Source organism: Myxocyprinus asiaticus, chromosome 19 (assembly GCF_019703515.2).
Source record: "Myxocyprinus asiaticus isolate MX2 ecotype Aquarium Trade chromosome 19, UBuf_Myxa_2, whole genome shotgun sequence".
NCBI lineage: Eukaryota > Metazoa > Chordata > Actinopteri > Cypriniformes > Catostomidae > Myxocyprinus > Myxocyprinus asiaticus.
This window is the reverse complement of record NC_059362.1, coordinates 7605503-7623772: the sequence shown is the minus strand read 5'-3', so window position 1 is coordinate 7623772 and position 18270 is coordinate 7605503. Positions and strand designations below refer to the sequence as shown.

Below are 18270 nucleotides of genomic sequence, written 5' to 3'. Positions count from 1 at the left end.
AAGTAACATTAAACGTTTCCCAAAGTGTAAGTGGTAGTTTGACTAATTGAAAGAGCTAGTCCCCACATAGGTTGCATATTTATTGCAATGGGCATTAAATTGTCATCCTTCACAATATTAATTTGTCTGTAGACTGTGGCTATCCGCTTTCCTACTGCAATCGTGAAGCTGTGTTCATGATTCGCGTCAAAGCTGCAATGCCAGCATCGTGCACCGCTTTAAACTCACCACGAAAAGTGCTTGCAGACAAAAACGTCTGATTTTGCGTTTTGGTGATAGTTAAGATTTGGTGTGCTAGTGTGGTAGGTAAAACGTGCCTTACAAAGGCTGAAACATACTTGATTTCTATTGCAAGTCCCATTTGTGCTTGTTTTGTACATCAAATAGTGTTAAGAGCTCATTTCTCCATCATTTTATCACTGACAAAGAAGCGCTGTAAGATATTCTTTTATTTACTGAGATAACAACCTACTGGCTTTATCATAGGACAGAGGATATCAACGGATTATGCTATTTTATGCTTAGCTTGTAGGTTCTCCTTGGTTGAAGGGCTCTGGTGCTGTGGTATAGGCATTAGTGTAATGACTCCGGGCGGACACGTTACAAAGGTTCCGCCCTTTACACCAGTGTTTATGCAGTATTAAGGGTAAATGCGTTAATCACGATTAAGTAAAATTAACACGTTAAACTTTCATTAATTGCATTCGTTAACGCGTTAATTCTGACAGCTCTATTTATTTCAAATAATGTTTATCAGTAGCCAAGCAAAACTTATGTGGGATACTTTTGCAGCATTTCACTAGTTCAGGCATCAGCAACTTACAACATGCGTGCCACCACTGGCAGATGAAGGCTTAATCACTGGCACGTGAGCAACAGCCAAAGAGGAGTATGTTTGTTATTTATATGAAGTCCTTACCTGTATCTACCTCTTGATGCAATTCTTCCCCATAATCACGCAGCATGCTTTCTGTAGTAATAATGGGAAACTAAACACAATTTAAGTGGGACAGCGCATACATACCATTCATGCATCAGGAGCCGCTAGTGCAGCTTTACACGGAGGCTGGTATTGAAGGTTGTGGCAGTTAAAAATTATATCGGACTCTGCTGCAAACCTGCAGTTGGAGCCTGTGTCTTAGCGGAGTAAAGTGTTATTACTCATTTCACATGCAAAGGAGGTGTTTCTTAAAGGAGCAGCTGCCAAAAATGGGCTGTTTGATTCTAAAGGATCATAAAAATGGTCATAAATGACATATATTATTTGTATCTCATTCTCTTCAACTCAGCACTCTGGAGTTTTATGAAAATTTTTGCTTTTCATTAAGATTGATGTATGGTGTGTGTTTTTTGTGTGTGTGTTTGTGTCTCAGGGCTGTCTGATCTTAAGTGATGAGCTCAATCATGCCTCTCTGGTTCTGGGAGCTCGTCTTTCTGGCTCCACCATCCGTGTATTCAAACACAACAGTAAGTTCATGTTACTTAGCTACAGTCAGCACCATACGCATTTGGACGAAAACTAAATCACATGCATATCAAATAGGAATGTCATAAAATATAGATTATTGATCAGCACGTTATTTTATTGACATATTTTTGAGGCATCTATATATAAAAATTAGCGGGCATTTAAATTAGAAGCCCAATTTGCGTGCTTTCCAATACACTCAGTTGGCCTCTGTTTAACAGTCTGGCATAATAGCATTGGGAGACCACAAGAGATCGATATACCATCTTCCGATTATCGATGCGTGAAAAAGGCATCGATCCCAAGACTAATAACACATGTACAGCAGATTTTAGTGCTGATATGTGTCAAAATGGTTGAATAGTCGTCAAGCTGTTTAACAGCCTAGTCGGCTGACTAGTTTAACTAGAATTTTTCTTTGTAGCTCTAATATGTTTAGTGGTGGTACGTTAAAGGGGATGGATTTAGAGACACAGCTTCTCAGAGAGGGTTTTAGCATGCTTAAAGTCCCTCACTGAGAAGTTGCTTTTAAAAAGTTGTTCCCTATAAAGCACCGCTACTTTAATCATCAAAGCACCACTTAACAAATCACTGCTAATGTAACTGATTTAAGGATTCCACTGGCTCAACTAGTAGAGCATGACGATTGCAACACCAAGGACATGGGTTCAATCAATTCCCAGGGAATAGATACTGATAAATATATATTTTGAATGCACTGCCAAAAGCAACTGCCAAATGCATAAATGTAAATCATGTAGGTCTTGCCTTAGGCAGTGAAACAATCTCTCTTCTTGAAGGCCCATTTCCCGCAGTTATCAGGCCTGCCAAATAAATAGAAAGACATTTTTACATTCTGTTTATTGATCTGCTCACTAGGATAAGCATAGCAAATAACATGTCTAGATGCATCATAAATAAATGCATCTATCTTGCTGTCACTCTCAGATATGCAGAGTCTGGAGAAGCTGCTTCGGGATGCTATCGCGCACGGTCAGCCCAGAACCCACCGGCCCTGGAAGAAGATCCTCATCCTCGTGGAGGGAATTTACAGGTACAGCAGAAATCTGCTTGTTCCCCTATACACTTGGCGCTCTTGTTTTCCCAGGCTTGGGACAGGAACCCAAAGTAGTGTGCAAGGCATATAAAAAAAAAAGAAGAAAAAAAAGGCTGGTTTGCATACTCTCTATCTGGTTTAGATAAAGGCCATTTCGTCCTTTTGACATTTCTGGAGGCATACAATAATACCATTAATTAACAAAGCTCTTTTTTTTCTCTCCCTCGTTAAAGTTTTACCCCTAATGAAATGAATAGTATTTAAAAAAAAAAAAATGTTTAAAATCATGTATACTCAAATGAGATGAAGACTCCGGTCATTTCAAAGGTCTTATAGAAGCTGTTGTAGTTTACATGAAGCTCAGCTTCCATTATTGAAAACTTTCACTTGCAGAATAACGTTATCATGGCTGGCTGCGAGTTGCTTGTTTCTACATTGACATAAGAACATTTGCTTTTGCGTGATGCTCTTGCTTCGTCGCTAAGTGTCAGCAAAACATAAACAAAACAAAGTACAGAGTGCACCTTTTAATGTCGTATAGGGCCTGGCTGCCTAGTAAAACATAGTTGGGAGTCCGAGAGCATAAAAAGCATTAAAACTGAAAGCCCACTTCTGTTTTCACATATTGGAACATGTATAGGTGGACATTCAGTTCTGTAGAGATATGGATTAATATTACACCTGTGTTCTTCTGTTTAGTATGGAAGGCTCAATAGTGCGACTTCCTGAGGTCATTGCCCTGAAGAAGAAATACAAAGCCTACCTTTATCTAGATGAGGCACATAGTATCGGGGCACTAGGAGCGAGAGGCAGAGGTGTGGTGGACTATTTCGGTCTGGATCCAGCTGATGTTGACATCATGATGGGCACATTTACCAAGAGCTTCGGTGCTGCTGGAGGATACATTGGAGGAAAGAAGGCGAGTCTGGACTGTGACATGTCTCATTCCCGCTCTCTCCGCTGTGATTTCTTATCCTCTCTTCACTGTCTGTCTAAAAAAAGAGGCAAAAACACGAAACACTCCATTTAATATGTCTATATCCAATTTACCTTAATATTACCACTATTGCTTACCACTATTGCTTTACTAATTTAAGAATCAAGTAGCAATTAGGGGTGGCCAGTATGACCAAAATCTTTTATCATGGTATGTGCTATTGTCACAATATTGTTATATTTGCTGAAATTTTAATGGTTTATATATTAAAATAATAATTTATATTAAATAGCCATGTGGTAATATCTATTTTTGGTAATGCATTGCATTAAAAACTTTATAAATGAAAAGTACTTCATTTATTTGATTATTTTCTCTTTTTATTTGAAACTTGATGGATGCATGTAGTAATGCTCGTTTTTTTGTTTATTTGTTTATAGGAGCTGATTGATTACCTGCGCTCACACTCTCACAGTGGAGTTTACGCTACCTCAATGTCCCCGCCCGTCACTCAGCAGATTATCACTTCTATGAAGTGCATTATGGGAGAGGATGGCACAACGTTAGGTGAGTTTTGACAGTTATTCTGGATCAGTTCCCTATTTGGATTAGAATAGTGTATGAATTATTTAATAATTAACATATGACAGCCTAAAAACAAGCACAATCTTAATATTAGCCTCCACTGATTCTTCAATACTGAGACAAAACAGGCTACAGATTCAAATATTTTGAATGAATAATGACCTATTTAAGGACATACTTAAAATTAGGCAAATTATCCTAAAATCTCAGTTTCTTTACAATTTCTTTACACATCGTGGTTGTGACAGAAAATGTAAGCACAATAACTTGTGCAGTAATTACTAGTATATACAGGTGCATCTCAATAAATTAGAATGTTGTGGAAAAGTTCATTTATTTCAGTAATTCAACTCAAATTGTGAAACTCGTGTATTAAATAAATTCAGTGCACACAGACTGAAGTAGTTTAAGTCTTTGATTCTTTTAATTGTGATGATTTTGGCTCACATTTAACAAAAACCCACCAATTCACTATCTCAAAAAATTAGAATACATCATAAGACCAATAAAAAAACATTTTTAGTGAATTGTTGGCCTTCTGGAAAGTATGTTCATTTACTGTATATGTACTCAATACTTGGTAGGGGCTCCTTTTGCTTTAATTACTGCCTCAATTCGGCGTGGCATGGAGGTGATCAGTTTGTGGCACTGCTGAGGTGGTATGGAAGCCCAGGTTTCTTTGACAGTGGCCTTCAGCTCATCTGCATTTTTTGGTCTCTTGTTTCTCATTTTCCTCTTGACAATACCCCATAGATTCTCTATGGGGTTCAGGTCTGGTGAGTTTGCTGGCCAGTCAAGCACACCAACACCATGGTCATTTAACCAACTTTTGGTGCTTTTGGCAGTGTGGGCAGGTGCCAAATCCTGCTGGAAAATGAAATCAGCATCTTTAAAAAGCTGGTCAGCAGAAGGAAGCCTGAAGTGCTCCAAAATTTCTTGGTAAACGTGTGCAGTGACTTTGGTTTTCAAAAAACACAATGGACCAACACCAGCAGATGACATTGCACCCCAAATCATCACAGACTGTGGAAACTTAACACTGGACTTCAAGCAACTTGGGCTATGAGCTTCTCCACCCTTCCTCCAGACTCTAGGACCTTGGTTTCCAAATGAAATACAAAACTTGCTCTCATCTGAAAAGAGGACTTTGGACCACTGGGCAACAGTCCAGTTCTTCTTCTCCTTAGCCCAGGTAAGACGCCTCTGACGTTGTCTGTGGTTCAGGAGTGGCTTAACAAGAGGAATACGACAACTGTAGCCAGATTCCTTGACATGTCTGTGTGTGGTGGCTCTTGATGCCTTGACCCCAGCCTCAGTCCATTCCTTGTGAAGTTCACCCAAATTCTTGAATCGATTTTGCTTGACAATCATAAGGCTGCGGTTCTCTCGGTTGGTTGTGCATCTTTTTCTTCCACACTTTTTCCTTCCACTCAACTTTCTGTTAACATGCTTGGATACAGCACTCTGTGAACAGCCAGCTTCTTTGGCAATGAATGTTTGTGGCTTACCCTCCTTGTGAAGGGTGTCAATGATTGTCTTCTGGACAACTGTCAGATCAGCAGTCTTCCCCATGATTGTGTAGCCTAGTGAACCAAACTGAGAGACCATTTTGAAGGCTCAGGAAACCTTTGCAGGTGTTTTGAGTTGATTAGCTGATTGGCATGTCACCATATTCTAATTTTTTGAGATAGTGAATTGGTGGGTTTTTGTTCAATGTGAGACAAAATCATCACAATTAAAAGAACCAAAGACTTAAACTACTTCAGTCTGTGTGCATTGAATTTATTTAATACACGAGTTTCACAATTTGAGTTGAATTACTGAAATAAATGAACTTTTCCATGACATTCTAATTTATTGAGATGCACCTGTATATATTGCCTAATTTTATAAATGATACATTTGTGTTAAGTACATTCTAATGATCATCTCGGTTGAATTAGCTGTTTTAAAAATAAATAAAAATTAAAACTAATGACAGTTAAAGTTATGAGACATGTCTCCAAGAATCAGTGCCTTTACATTCAGTGCTGCTCATTTAATTAATTGCTTTTAGTTATACATGATATTTGTACAGTAATACCTAATCAAGAGGGTGTAATGTTTGCGTCTTATGTCTCCGAAAATCCTCTGTGTGAATTTTTTTTTTTTTTTTTTCAAAAAAGCCACAAGATGGCAGCATCAGCTTGCAGAGAGAAGGTAATTGTTATAGAGAAAGTTGATCATTATTTTGACTAGTTTGTTTGTTCTGCTGGTATTCACGATGTTGGTCTGTGTTCTCAACATATTAATATTCCAATTATGTGTTCACCTTAACCTCAATTTGGAAATTCTGAGATGTAAATGTGATTTTAATATGATTTTTTTCATTCTTGCGTCATGTAATCTGTACCTTTGACCTTCTGCACGGTGCATCTGTGTACTTTTTATGCATGTACGTGTGGAGATTGTAAAACAAATGGTCAAGATCTTTGGTCAAAAGTTTGGACACCTGCTCATTCTTTATTATTACTATTTTACAAATTTTAGAATATAGTAAAATCATCACAACAATTAAAATAACACAAATGCATGTATGGGAATTATGTGGTAACCAAAAAATGTTAAACAAGTCAAAACAATCTTGCATTTATCTTAAACCCAGCTCTGCATACTCTGTTTATTCTTTCAAACAACTGATCCAAAAATTAAAAATTGAGTTTCGTAAAGATATTCATGCAAAATGTATCTAAAAAATTATTTCAAGCTTTTGACCATACACTAAGCAATCAGTTTTAAAGAACCTGTTTCCACCTAGTATTAAAACTGTTGTGCCAAATGTGAAGGGGGAAGATAATTTATCAGGTGCTTCGCCAAAAAATTCTTCCTCCGCTGGACGCTTCCTCCGTCCTCGCTTCATCGCGGTGAATTTAGAGAATAGAGCTGTTTAGCTTGTAGAACAAAAACCCGGAAGAGAATTCGCCATGGGTTCCCTCTGTATTTTCCTAGGGGCTTTTATAATGGGGTATTTGAACTTATGAGAAAATAAAGTCTGTGGTAAACATTGCTTGATGATATGTGGACGTTTAAGAAGCGAGAAGCATCCCTTCAGGGCAGAAGCGCTAGGGCTACAGTCTCTGGGGGCTGTCTAGAAGTTAGTCTCACGTAGCCAGACCTATGACTATGGCATAGGTCTGAGGTCTAAAGCCGCTTCATTTGGCCAAGAACTGCCCATTTAGACAGGAAAAGCCATCCAACTGACATGTAAAGCGACCAATAACAGTCAGATTTCTCATTACAGGGTGTTTAAGGGCAGGGTTATTGGAGATGTATCATACCATAATAAGAGTCTGATTATCTTTAGAAGATTTGATGTCACTAACCTGGCAAACTTGGGCAAATTCTGCGATTATTTCATCCTCAAAAGCGCTCATTCTATCAACGCGGAACCTTGTGAACACAACTATGCTTCTGATTAAATGTCCTGTGTCCTTCTACTCTCGGAAGTTCCATCAAACCAGCTTATCAGATTTGCGCTGATTTATCGAGAAAGCGTTTTCCAGTTTTGTGTGCTATAAGCATCAGACAGTTGGTGCACAGACTGTGGGCGGTCCATGGGCATGCCGTCTGAGGCTGTGACTATCTAGAAAGTAACACCGCCTCGGCCTAAGTCTCGTGAGAGTCTCATTCGCTGTTACTTAGTTTAGATTTAGGGTTAGATTTAGTGGTAGTCTTAGGGTTAGGGGTACATGTAGGGTTTCTGCAGTACTGCAAATAAACACTAAACAGGGTGTGTGAACGTTGCGTGTGGCTCTCATGAGACTTTAGGTGACCGGGAGGTTACCTTACACGACCCTGGGGTGGAGCTGAAGTATTACGTCACCGTAGTAAGTGTCCGACCAGTAGCATTCGAGGACGGATGTTTACGTGGCAGAAGTTATCTGTTTTTTTTGGTGAAGTTGTTCATACGCTAACTGCCTGGATATGTTTTCTGTCAGTGTTATGGTTGCTTATATGTGGTTTTATGCTTTGAGTCGAAAAGTCCCTGGGGATATTGTGTTTACCGTTTGAATTGGCGAAGTGTTTTATTACAGAGGATTGCCGGTAAAACTGTAACGAGTTTACAGATATTCATGAATTTAGTTTTTCTTTCTTTTAAAATACTCTAGATAAAACGATTCAGAACGACCATTCAGTACCCTAGTCACAGCAATGCACACGTTTTTGCTCAGATAGTGTGTGCTTAAATGATACTGGACATATTAAAGTAGTTATATACTCATTTCAAGCTGTTTATAAGTACCGATTGAAATTTGTTGCATAGTATTTCACTAATGTACAGATTTACTCGTTTAGCCTGCTATCTAAATGTAGATGGAGCTTTTGGCATTCCATTATGTCTATACTGCAAAACAAAAAAAATTTTTTAAGAAGAAATGACTTGTTATTGTTGTTATCAGTGCATATTATTTTTTGTTTAATAAAGTATATTGCATCCCCATCATTGTTGAATTCTCATTCTTTGTGTTTTTACTTTACAATTTTTTTGTAGCCTGCTTTTTTCTGGCGTTTACTTGCATTGACCGATGAGGCTGAAAAATGTAATATAAGAATATTTCATTAGTTCATTAAACTCATATCAGCCATATCACATGTCTCACCTCTTAAATTTCGGCTGTTTTTTATGGGTACAACTCTGGTGACTGCTTTTAATATGTGGTGGATAAAACACTTGAAAAATAATTTTGCAAGATATGCAAAAGGGTTTGTGATAAAAAATAAATAAAAAAAAAGCATGCACTTCTTAGTAAAAATGTGTTTTATATTGTAATCAAATAAAATTCAAATGTGAAAATAGCATGTCATATCTCCGCCCTCTCTACCGCCCTGAGACTGCTGCCGTGGAGCTTCTGCCCTGAAACTGCAGGTGCTTCAAAGCTGCAGCTGAATATATCGTGTCTCGGCTGACCACTTGTGATCGTATCACCGAAAACGCATCTCAATGTAAAAAAAATTAAAATAAAAAAAATGTACAATGTAAAAAATCTTAAAGGCCCTGAAATGGGTTTCATTTTCTTTTTGCAAAATATGATTTCTTACTCTTTGCTTTTGATTTGAGTAAAATAGAAAATAGACATTTTCTTGACATGTGTCATGAGAATCACCCTATAGCACCTGCAAATGCACGTGAAATCAACCTTGCATAACAAGAAGTGTTTGCATTCAGAATCAGAATGAGCTTTATTGCCAAGTGTTCTCGCGTACACAAGGAATTTTTTTGGGGGGGGTGATAGGAGAAACAAGTGCACACAGAACATTACAGTGAGACACAGAATATAAAACAAGGTAAGAGTATAAATAGACACAAATAATAGAACATATAACAGAATGGCGCATGTACACGTGCAAGTGGTAATGTATGTGCGAGGTAGGGGTATGTACAGTTATTGAATTAAATATGCCAATTTACATATGTACATGAGATATTTTTTCACATAATTGCACTATGGGGAAGTCCTGAGACGGTTTAATTGTTCATGTGGAAAATGGCTTGTGGGTAAAAACTGTTTTTGTGACTGGATATCCTGGCTCTCAGTGCTCTGGAGCGCCGGCCAGAGGGCAACAGTTCAAAGAGGGAGTGGGCAGGGTGTGTGGGGTCCAGAGTGTTCTACCTGCACATTTACCCACTCTGGAGATGTACAGGTCTTGGAGGGTGGGCAGGGGGGCACCAGTAATCCTCTCAGCAGTCCCGACTGTCCCTTGTAGTTTCCTTCTGTCAGATTTGGTGGCTGAACCAAACTAGACAGTTATAGATGTACACAGGACAGACTCAGTGATGGCTGAGTAGAAATGAGTCAGCAGCTCCTGTGGCAGGTTGAACTTCCTCAACTGGCAAAGGAAGTGCAACCTCTGCTGAGCCTTCTTCACAATGGAGTTTATGTGGTTGTCCCACTTCAGGTCCTGAGAGATGGTAGAGCCCAGGAACCTGAATGACTCCACTGCCTCCACAGTTCACATACTTTCAAAGCAAATCTTTAAATTCCTAGAACTATATGAACATTTACACACAAAAACTTCATATAAACTCTGACTCAGTGATTGGTTACATGTAACAATCTCTGCTCATAGTCTTACAGTATACCAAATTTTAATCCCAACTTATTTAGCAGGGCATTCGTTTGGAAAGCCAGATCTATACCTTAAAAACACACTCTCATACCACATCTGGAAACTCTTCAAGCCTTGTGAGGCTTAAGTGTGAGAGAAAGAGGTGCAAGCATTCCTCCTCAGTTTGACAACAGATGCTGACAGACGGCCTTGAAGTTTTAGTGAGGTCTTTCAGTTTGGTAGCAGTATGGCTCTTGAATGTGTAAGAGAGGACTGATGTTTAACAGTATAAATAGTACTGTGCAAAAGTCTTAAGCACATTAGATGTTTCACAAAAACATTTGTCTTAACCCTAAAAAGGGCAAGACCATAAAGAAACATCTTTATGCAAAATATTGCTTTTACATTTTTTTTTTTTTTTTTTTTTTTTTTTTTTTTTCAAGCTCTTTAGCTTTTAAAGAGACTTATATTTTATTTTATTTTTACTGTCTACAGACACTTGCACAACTTACACAACATTTTTTACTTTCCGGCCAGAAAAAATAAAATAATTAATATATATATATATATATATCAAAATGACTTTGAATTTCAGAAATTGTATACTAGAGGTGTATTCAAGTTATTGTTTCATGTATATTGCATTTTTTATGTATTTTTAAGTAACTTAATAGATTCAGACCAAAAAAACGTATGTGACTGTGGCAGAGCGGAGGGCGGGGCCGGGCCGTGATGATGCACAGCCAGCCCTAATCGGGCTGATCAAGCCCGAGAGGGATAAAGGCGACCGGAGGCGGCAGTTCGAGAGAGAGAGAATTACGGGCAGCTGCCCTGTATGTATTTGTGTTTGTCTTTTTGTTTAAGTTAACAATATAAATAATATATAATGGTTAACTTAAACAAAAAGACAAACACATACAGGGCAGCTGCCCGTAATTTTCTCTCTCTCAAACTGCCGCCTCCGGTCGCCTTAATCCCTCTCGGGTGGTCAGCCTGATTAGGGGCCGGGTGTGCAGCATCACGGCCAGGCCCCGCCCTCCGCCCTGCCACAGTGACGTTATTGACCTTAATGCCAGTGGTTCTCAACTGGTTTCGCTTCAAGACCCAAATTTTACATTGGACATCAAGTGGCGATCCAACACAGTACCGGAACTGGTATTGTACAAAAGTATCTTTTAAAATCAAACATGAAAATGTATTAATTGGTTTTATTGATTTCTAAATGTCTCTTGAATTTCGATGGTTTCATGATCTCAGCCAATAATTACCAGCACAAATCATGTTTATCCTGGTTGCAAGTTATCCATTATTTAATGTCGACTGGTTTTTGAGAATGAGGTCATCTGTCGAATTTGGCTTGTTTCTACCAAGTGACTAGGGCTGGGTAAAAATATCTTCATTTGAATGAAATAGTTTCTTAAATCCCAAGATCGATCTTTAACTCTATGCACAACCCTCTACTACAAAATGAGGAAATCACTTACATTTGCAACCAAAGTTACGCAATGTGACTAAAAATTTAAATTATTAGCCACTGGCTGGTAAATTTCTGATTTTACTCACCAGTGATTGAGTAGTACAGTGGGGAAAGAAGTTTAGCACCGAGATCTTTTCACTGCATGTTGAAAGTAAACATTTGGTTTGAACAAAGACAAGATCCATGCAATACATTTGTCATTGAATAATGTCTCTTTTAAAGGGATAGTTCACCCAATAATGAAAATTCAGTCATTGTTTACATACTGCTGTGTTGTTATAACCCCACATGACTTTTTTTTCTTAACACAAGGGGAGAAATTGTAAAACAAATTTAAAAAATTGCTCAGTGATTATTTGCTAGTTAGTTTATTGTGACCAAGCTTCAAAAGGATGCAAAAGTATAATTCAGAAGTCTAATAAATTATTCCATGAGACTCATGCCATGTTCTGAAAGCATGCAGTAAAATGTTTGGTGAGAAAAAAAAAAAAACGAAATCTAATGTATGTATTTAGTGAAAATGCTCACTGATCGTTGACCTTCTGTGCATCATGAGAGTGCATGAGAGGAACAGAATACACAGCCCCTGCTCACGAGATTGGACATTCAAGTGAAACTGGTTTTGATAAAAACTTGTCCACTACAGCGATAGTAACAACAAACACAAGCCAGAGAACAGAACTTACAAAACATCTGAAGAGTTAGAAGTTGACGAGAAGGTGCATTTCTATGCCTAGCCTTGTTTGTTTGAAACGGAAATTACTCTGAAATCAAACTAAGATATTGAAGAGGCTGAGGAAGCCACAGTCACACTGTGTCCTAACCAGAAGTCAAACAACACATGATAAAAGGTATCTTTTCTATGTTAATCAGAGTTTTTGTTCTAAACAGCCACGGCGAGCGATGGGACATTCTGTCAATCACTTGGTTTCTATTCGTGGCGTCGCGCCAGGCAGCCCCTTCCGCTATGAACTGGCACTGGTCCAAAATTATTCTCATAATTGACATTGACACACACCGGTTTAGAATAGAGAAGACGTGAGACAAAACTGCTGCCCTTCGCCTTTCTTTCCGGTTTCTCCTTTTCACTTTAAATAATCAAAACATCCAAAACTCTTGTTTTCTGTACTCTCTGTCTGAATTCTGAGTGTGAGTATGTGTGGCTGCCTTAAGCCTCCTCTGTCTCTTTCTGTTTGATTGAATACTCTGGTTCAAACAAATGAGGCTGGGCATAGAAATGCATTTATTCTTTGACTTCAAACTCCTCAGACATGTTTTGTAAGTTATGTTCACTGGTTTCTGTGCTTCTGTATTGTTCTTTTGTCACTATCACTGTGGAGGACCTGCTTTTAGAAAAACAATTATAAAAAAATATTTTTATTATTATTTATATATTTTTTGCTATCATAATTATTTAGTATTATATGAATGCTAGCATTGTATTGTATTTGTATTCAGAATTTCTTTCCCTTTCATGACACCAGTTGAAAACCACTGGCTTATACTACCATTTGATCTAGGATAAGACTTTCATAATTTAATTCATATAAGATTTCACACATCTTTGCTTTGGAAAGTTTCAGATGCCACTATGTGTTTTCTCTATTATACAGGTCAGGAAAGACTTCGTCAGTTGTCAGAAAACACAACCTACTTTCGCAGGAGACTCCACGAGATGGGCTTTATCATCTATGGGAACAATGACTCCCCTGTTGTACCCTTGATGCTTTACATGCCAGCTAAAATCGGGTCAGTGTCACTTTTTGTTTAAATGAATCATGGATATTGTATGTGCTGAACAACTTGCTATATAGTGGTGTTTTTGTTTTTAATGAAATTTGATTTGATTCAGACTTTGCAGGATGCTGTCTGACGTTATTTTATTTCTTATTTGTATGTTTGCTGGTCAGAGCGTTCGGGCGGGAGATGTTGAAAAGGAACATTGGTACAGTGGTAGTTGGGTTTCCCGCCACACCCATCATTGAGTCACGAGCACGTTTCTGTGTCTCTGCCGCCCACACCAGAGAGATGCTCGACACCGTGAGTCTCAAATAAACACAGTTATCTTCAAACCTATTAACTCTCTGCATTAACATTTGCATTTAATCATTTAGCTGATGTTTTTGTCCAAGGAAACTTAATATCTATAGATTTCTATTTAGGATGTCTCATATAAATGTCCCTGGTGTTTTTGTGCACTATTCATGTTTTTCTAAAGAAAAAAAAAGTTTGTTTTTAGCAAACTTCCATTAAAATGTAATAACTTTCTCCTCTGGAATTACTTTTTTGAAAAATGTCTTTGGAATTACCATAATATGAAAAACCTCATTCTCATTACTGTAATATAATAAAAAAGATCATTGTCATTATTGTAATAAAAAAAATAAAAATTTTCATTATCAAAACGAAAGAAATATAATTTTACAGTACCATAATGTGAAAAATATAATTATTAGTACCGTAATGCAATATACTGTAATTGCATTCTAATTACCGTGATGGCAAAAAAATAATCCTCATTGCATTTTCATTCTCGTGTAATATGAAAAAAAAAAAAGAGATTTTCATATTATAAAGTACATTTGTAAGGTACGATAGTAATTTTACGTCTTGTTAGTATTAATGAATTCAATTTACGCTAATTTAAATGTTTCTATATTTTTTAAATATAATTTTTAAAGATTTTCATTACATAGGTTTATAAGTACATTTCTTTGTAAGATTCACCCATAAATGTAACCCTATCCAAGGTATCAGGGAAAAAGAGAGAAGAAACTTGTAAAAGACAAAAATGAAATGGTGTCCATGTGTTGTTGTTTTTGTGTATTGTAACATGACTAAGAAACATCAGCTGTTGAAGCAGAGCGAGAGAGTTTTCTTTATATAACATCTTTCAGATTACATTTTTATGTAAGATCTGTCCTGACCCAACCCATTGCTTTTTTTTAAATCACATAAACCACAGAGATCGCTAATCAGTGTTCATACGCTACAGCCGTTCATCTACGAGTCACTGAAACTCTGACTCATCTCACAGTCAACCAGAGTAAATAAATGTAAAGCGAACATTTGTTCAAGCAGTAATAACCCCAGTATCTCTCCTTTACTCTCTCAGGCTTTAAACGCCATCAGTGAAGTGGGGGATCTACTCCAGCTGAAATACTCGCGAAACAACAGACCTGGGGACGAAGAGACTGACTATTTCTCATACCTGGAGAGCCACCAGGACTAGCACTTTCCCAGCCCTCATGACGAACTGACTTCATCTAACCTCCACCAATACTTTCCACCCCAGAGTGACATGTTCTTTCTGTTTTGTCTGTATAACTTATTTTTCATTTTTATAGTGTTCATTTCTGTGGGCTTACACTGATTGAAGCCCACTGATTGACCATATTTCAAGTCTTACCTCTATGGTCAGAAGTCACAATTCATTTTATTGTGCAATATCAACAGTAAATAAGACTTCATATCACTGTGTTTTTATTCCAGTATGACACAAAATAGAAGTTAAAGGAACAGTTCTCACAAAAATAAAAATTCTGTCATCATTTAGTCATCCTCATGTCGTTCCAAACCCATATGACTTACTTTCTTACATGGAAAATGAAATGTACTGAAGAATCTTTACACTGCTCTTTTTCATACAGCAAAAGAGGACAATGATTTTTACAGTCAAGATCCAAAAATGACAGGAAAGCACCAAAAAAGTAGTCCTTATGTGCTATATTCCAAGTCGTCAGAAGCCATACGGTAGCTTAGTGTGAGGAACAGACCAAAATTCTTCAAAACATAGCTCTCAAATCTCATTTTCCAACTGGCCCGCAATTGCTTTTGCATTCCTTGTACAAACTGACACTACACATCTGAAGGCATTGTTTTTTTAATTGAGCATTAGCGCAAATGAGATTTGACTAATGTTGCAAAGGGGGATTATTTGTGAATAATGCCTTAAATTAAATATCATATGGCTTCACAAAGCTTAGAATATAGTGCACAAATCATATTGCCCACTTTTATTATGCTTTTTGGTTACTATGAACTGTTATTAAATGGAAAAGAACTGCATGAACCTTCATCAAAATATCTTCTTTTTTTTATTCCAAAGAAGGAAGAAAATATTACAGGTTTGAAATGACATGAGGGTGAGTAAATAACATAATTTTAATTTGAGAGAACTAATACTATCCATTTTAAATTTTGTTTTGTTTCGTTTTTTGAGGGGGGAAGACTAACTCAATACATTAGTATTTTGTTTCAGGCAGTTCAACTTTTTCCACAGTTCGAGAGACAAAGTTCTGTCTGCTGAGTATGAGCTTTTGAGAAGTATACTAATTTATTATTGTTAAACAGTAAATAAGAGGGTTACTATTCATATAAATGTGTATTTATATAAAAAATATTTAACAGATATTTATTAATACACATTTCAGTATATCTGCTTTTCCCTTTTTACATACTGTACTATCTTTCTGTTGCTCCACAAATGTTTATTCTTTTTCAAAATGCACATTTCATTGTATAAATGTGTCATCAGTGTCTCAAAGACCCTTTTTTTTCCAGCTTTCTGTAATGGGAAATTATTTACCATTACCAATGTTGAATATATTTTCTGTATCTTAATTTGATTTATGTTTTACTTGAATGTTTTTTTTACTCACTGACGATTCACTTATCTAAAATGTTGTTTTTTTGTATAATGTCTAAGCCAAGGCATCACACAGAGCCAGAAATCTTTCATGCCTTTGCGTAATTTTAAACAAAAATAGCCTGACATGGTTCATATTTCAATCTTTCTGTCTGTTGCTACAAACAGCAGTGGAGAGAAATTAATGTTGCCTTTTTATTGTTAGATAGCTGCTTTTGAGCTCCTGGTTTAATGTTGAGAGTTAATGTGATCTATTTTTAAGAATACTTGTCTTGTGTTCCTCACAACTCTGACGGAAATGCTAAATACGGGTCACTGATATGAAATGAAGTGCTCTGTTAAGTCTATGCATGATGATGTGGCTTACGAATGCCTATCGGATGTACTTTTATTTTCTGTTTTCTGAAGTCTTGTTCTTAATCGGACAGGCAGCGCTATATGTCTCTGGATGCCCACATTGTATGTGAATGGGACTATATGACCTCAGAGCTACTGATAACTGTTAAGAGATGCAGATATGACGTTGACACAGGCTATCTTTATAGACTCAAGTAAAGCAACCGAGCTGCATTCGACTGCAAGGGCATTCTGCACTGTTTGTCTCTTACTCATTTGTATTTGCTACTTTCAGCAAATATTCATGCAATCACAATCGTCACATATCCTTTATTAAGAAACTGTGGCATTCACTGAATGTGTCTGATTAATCATTTGTTTTAACTAATAGTTAAATAATAAAAGAACTGGAAAAGTCAAAGAAAACGACTGTTATTTCATTTTTATGAGACAAAAGTAAAATGTTTGTTTTAGTAATTAGATAAGGATGGTATCAGTACCTTTCAGCAGGTTTCAGTGGCTGTTCATTGCCATAATTAAAGGAATCTTTATACATATCTTTACTTTAGAGCTTTCTAAAAACTTTACAGCTCAGATTTCTCTTTTAAAGGAAGCTGTCCATAACATTGCAATGTTTAAACCTCCTTTTACTGGACCCTCACATATTTAGACTTGTGTGATAGACAATGATGGAGGTAATGAAGTAGTCTGCTTGTTTTTGCACAGTAAACCCTGACACATCGGATGCAAAGCATTGAAGGAGTTTAGTTTGTGGTAATAAGTAGCTACTTGCCAAATAATGATGAAATACTGATTTGGGTTAAATTACTATATGTCAGAGGAAAAAATAAGAGCATGGAGCAATACAACAGACATGAAACTAGATCAGCTAAGTAGGAAATCTGTTGCCAGTTTAGTGGTCACAACAAAAGTATTTGATATCAGAATGCCGATATTTGACAGTAACTGTGTAATACATCTAAATTGTAGGCTATTGTGTCTTATAACACGACTTCTTACCAAATCAATAAATGAAGATTACATTTCCTAGTTGCAATCACTCACTTACTCAAAGATAATTTATTTTAACCGGTTAACGTACTGTAGTTAAAAACCACTTGCTTTGCTCGGCCATGAGGCAAAGAACAAATTCAGTCTGGTTTTCTAACTGATATGTAACTTTACATCTGTGGATTTGGGTGCAGCTCATGAAAACATTTTGACCCATTTTACCCCAAATTCTAAGGAGAAACAAAAAATGAAAGAAAATGAAGCTTATTTTAGAACCATTAAGAACATACTGTAACAATGCTGAGGAATTTTAATCATAAATTAAAGGAAGCCATTCATCTTTAGCAAAAATATAATTTCTTGTTCTTTTCTTTTCATTTTTTAAACGTTATTGACGTTTTATTGGCATGTTATTGACTAGTGGGGAATGGCATAAAAAGTGATCCAAGTTCTCATACAAATTGTGTTTTCAGGTAACACTAACAAAAAATTACTGAAAATTACCATGGCATTACTATGTGATACTATCACTGTACCAAGGTTCCACTATAGTACTTTTATACGGAATGAAGTTGAGAGTATGTTTGCAGTTGTTAAAGATACTGTATGTGATTTAGTTTAACAAAGTATCACAAGGATAAGAGTGTGTTGCTTTTTTCTCACC

At 36.8% G+C, this 18270-nt stretch overlaps 1 protein-coding gene across 3 annotated transcripts in view; it reads left to right on the top strand.

Annotated features, from left to right (window-relative positions):
- LOC127410431 (serine palmitoyltransferase 2-like) overlaps positions 1-17015 on the top strand; it is a 41850-nt gene extending 24835 nt beyond the window's left edge. For 2 of the 3 annotated variants that reach the window (XM_051645692.1, XM_051645693.1), the window contains exons 6-12: positions 1374-1467; positions 2417-2522; positions 3225-3444; positions 3903-4029; positions 13225-13360; positions 13522-13651; positions 14727-17015. In XM_051645692.1, coding sequence (XP_051501652.1) covers positions 1374-1467; positions 2417-2522; positions 3225-3444; positions 3903-4029; positions 13225-13360; positions 13522-13651; positions 14727-14843 — 930 coding nt within the window. In that variant the 3' untranslated portion in view covers positions 14844-17015. Of the gene's footprint in view, positions 1-1373; positions 1468-2416; positions 2523-3224; positions 3445-3902; positions 4030-6212; positions 8526-13224; positions 13361-13521; positions 13652-14726 lie in introns of those variants that run through there. The other variant, XM_051645694.1, reaches the window with a different exon arrangement.
- The last annotated feature ends 1255 nt before the right edge of the window (positions 17016-18270 follow it).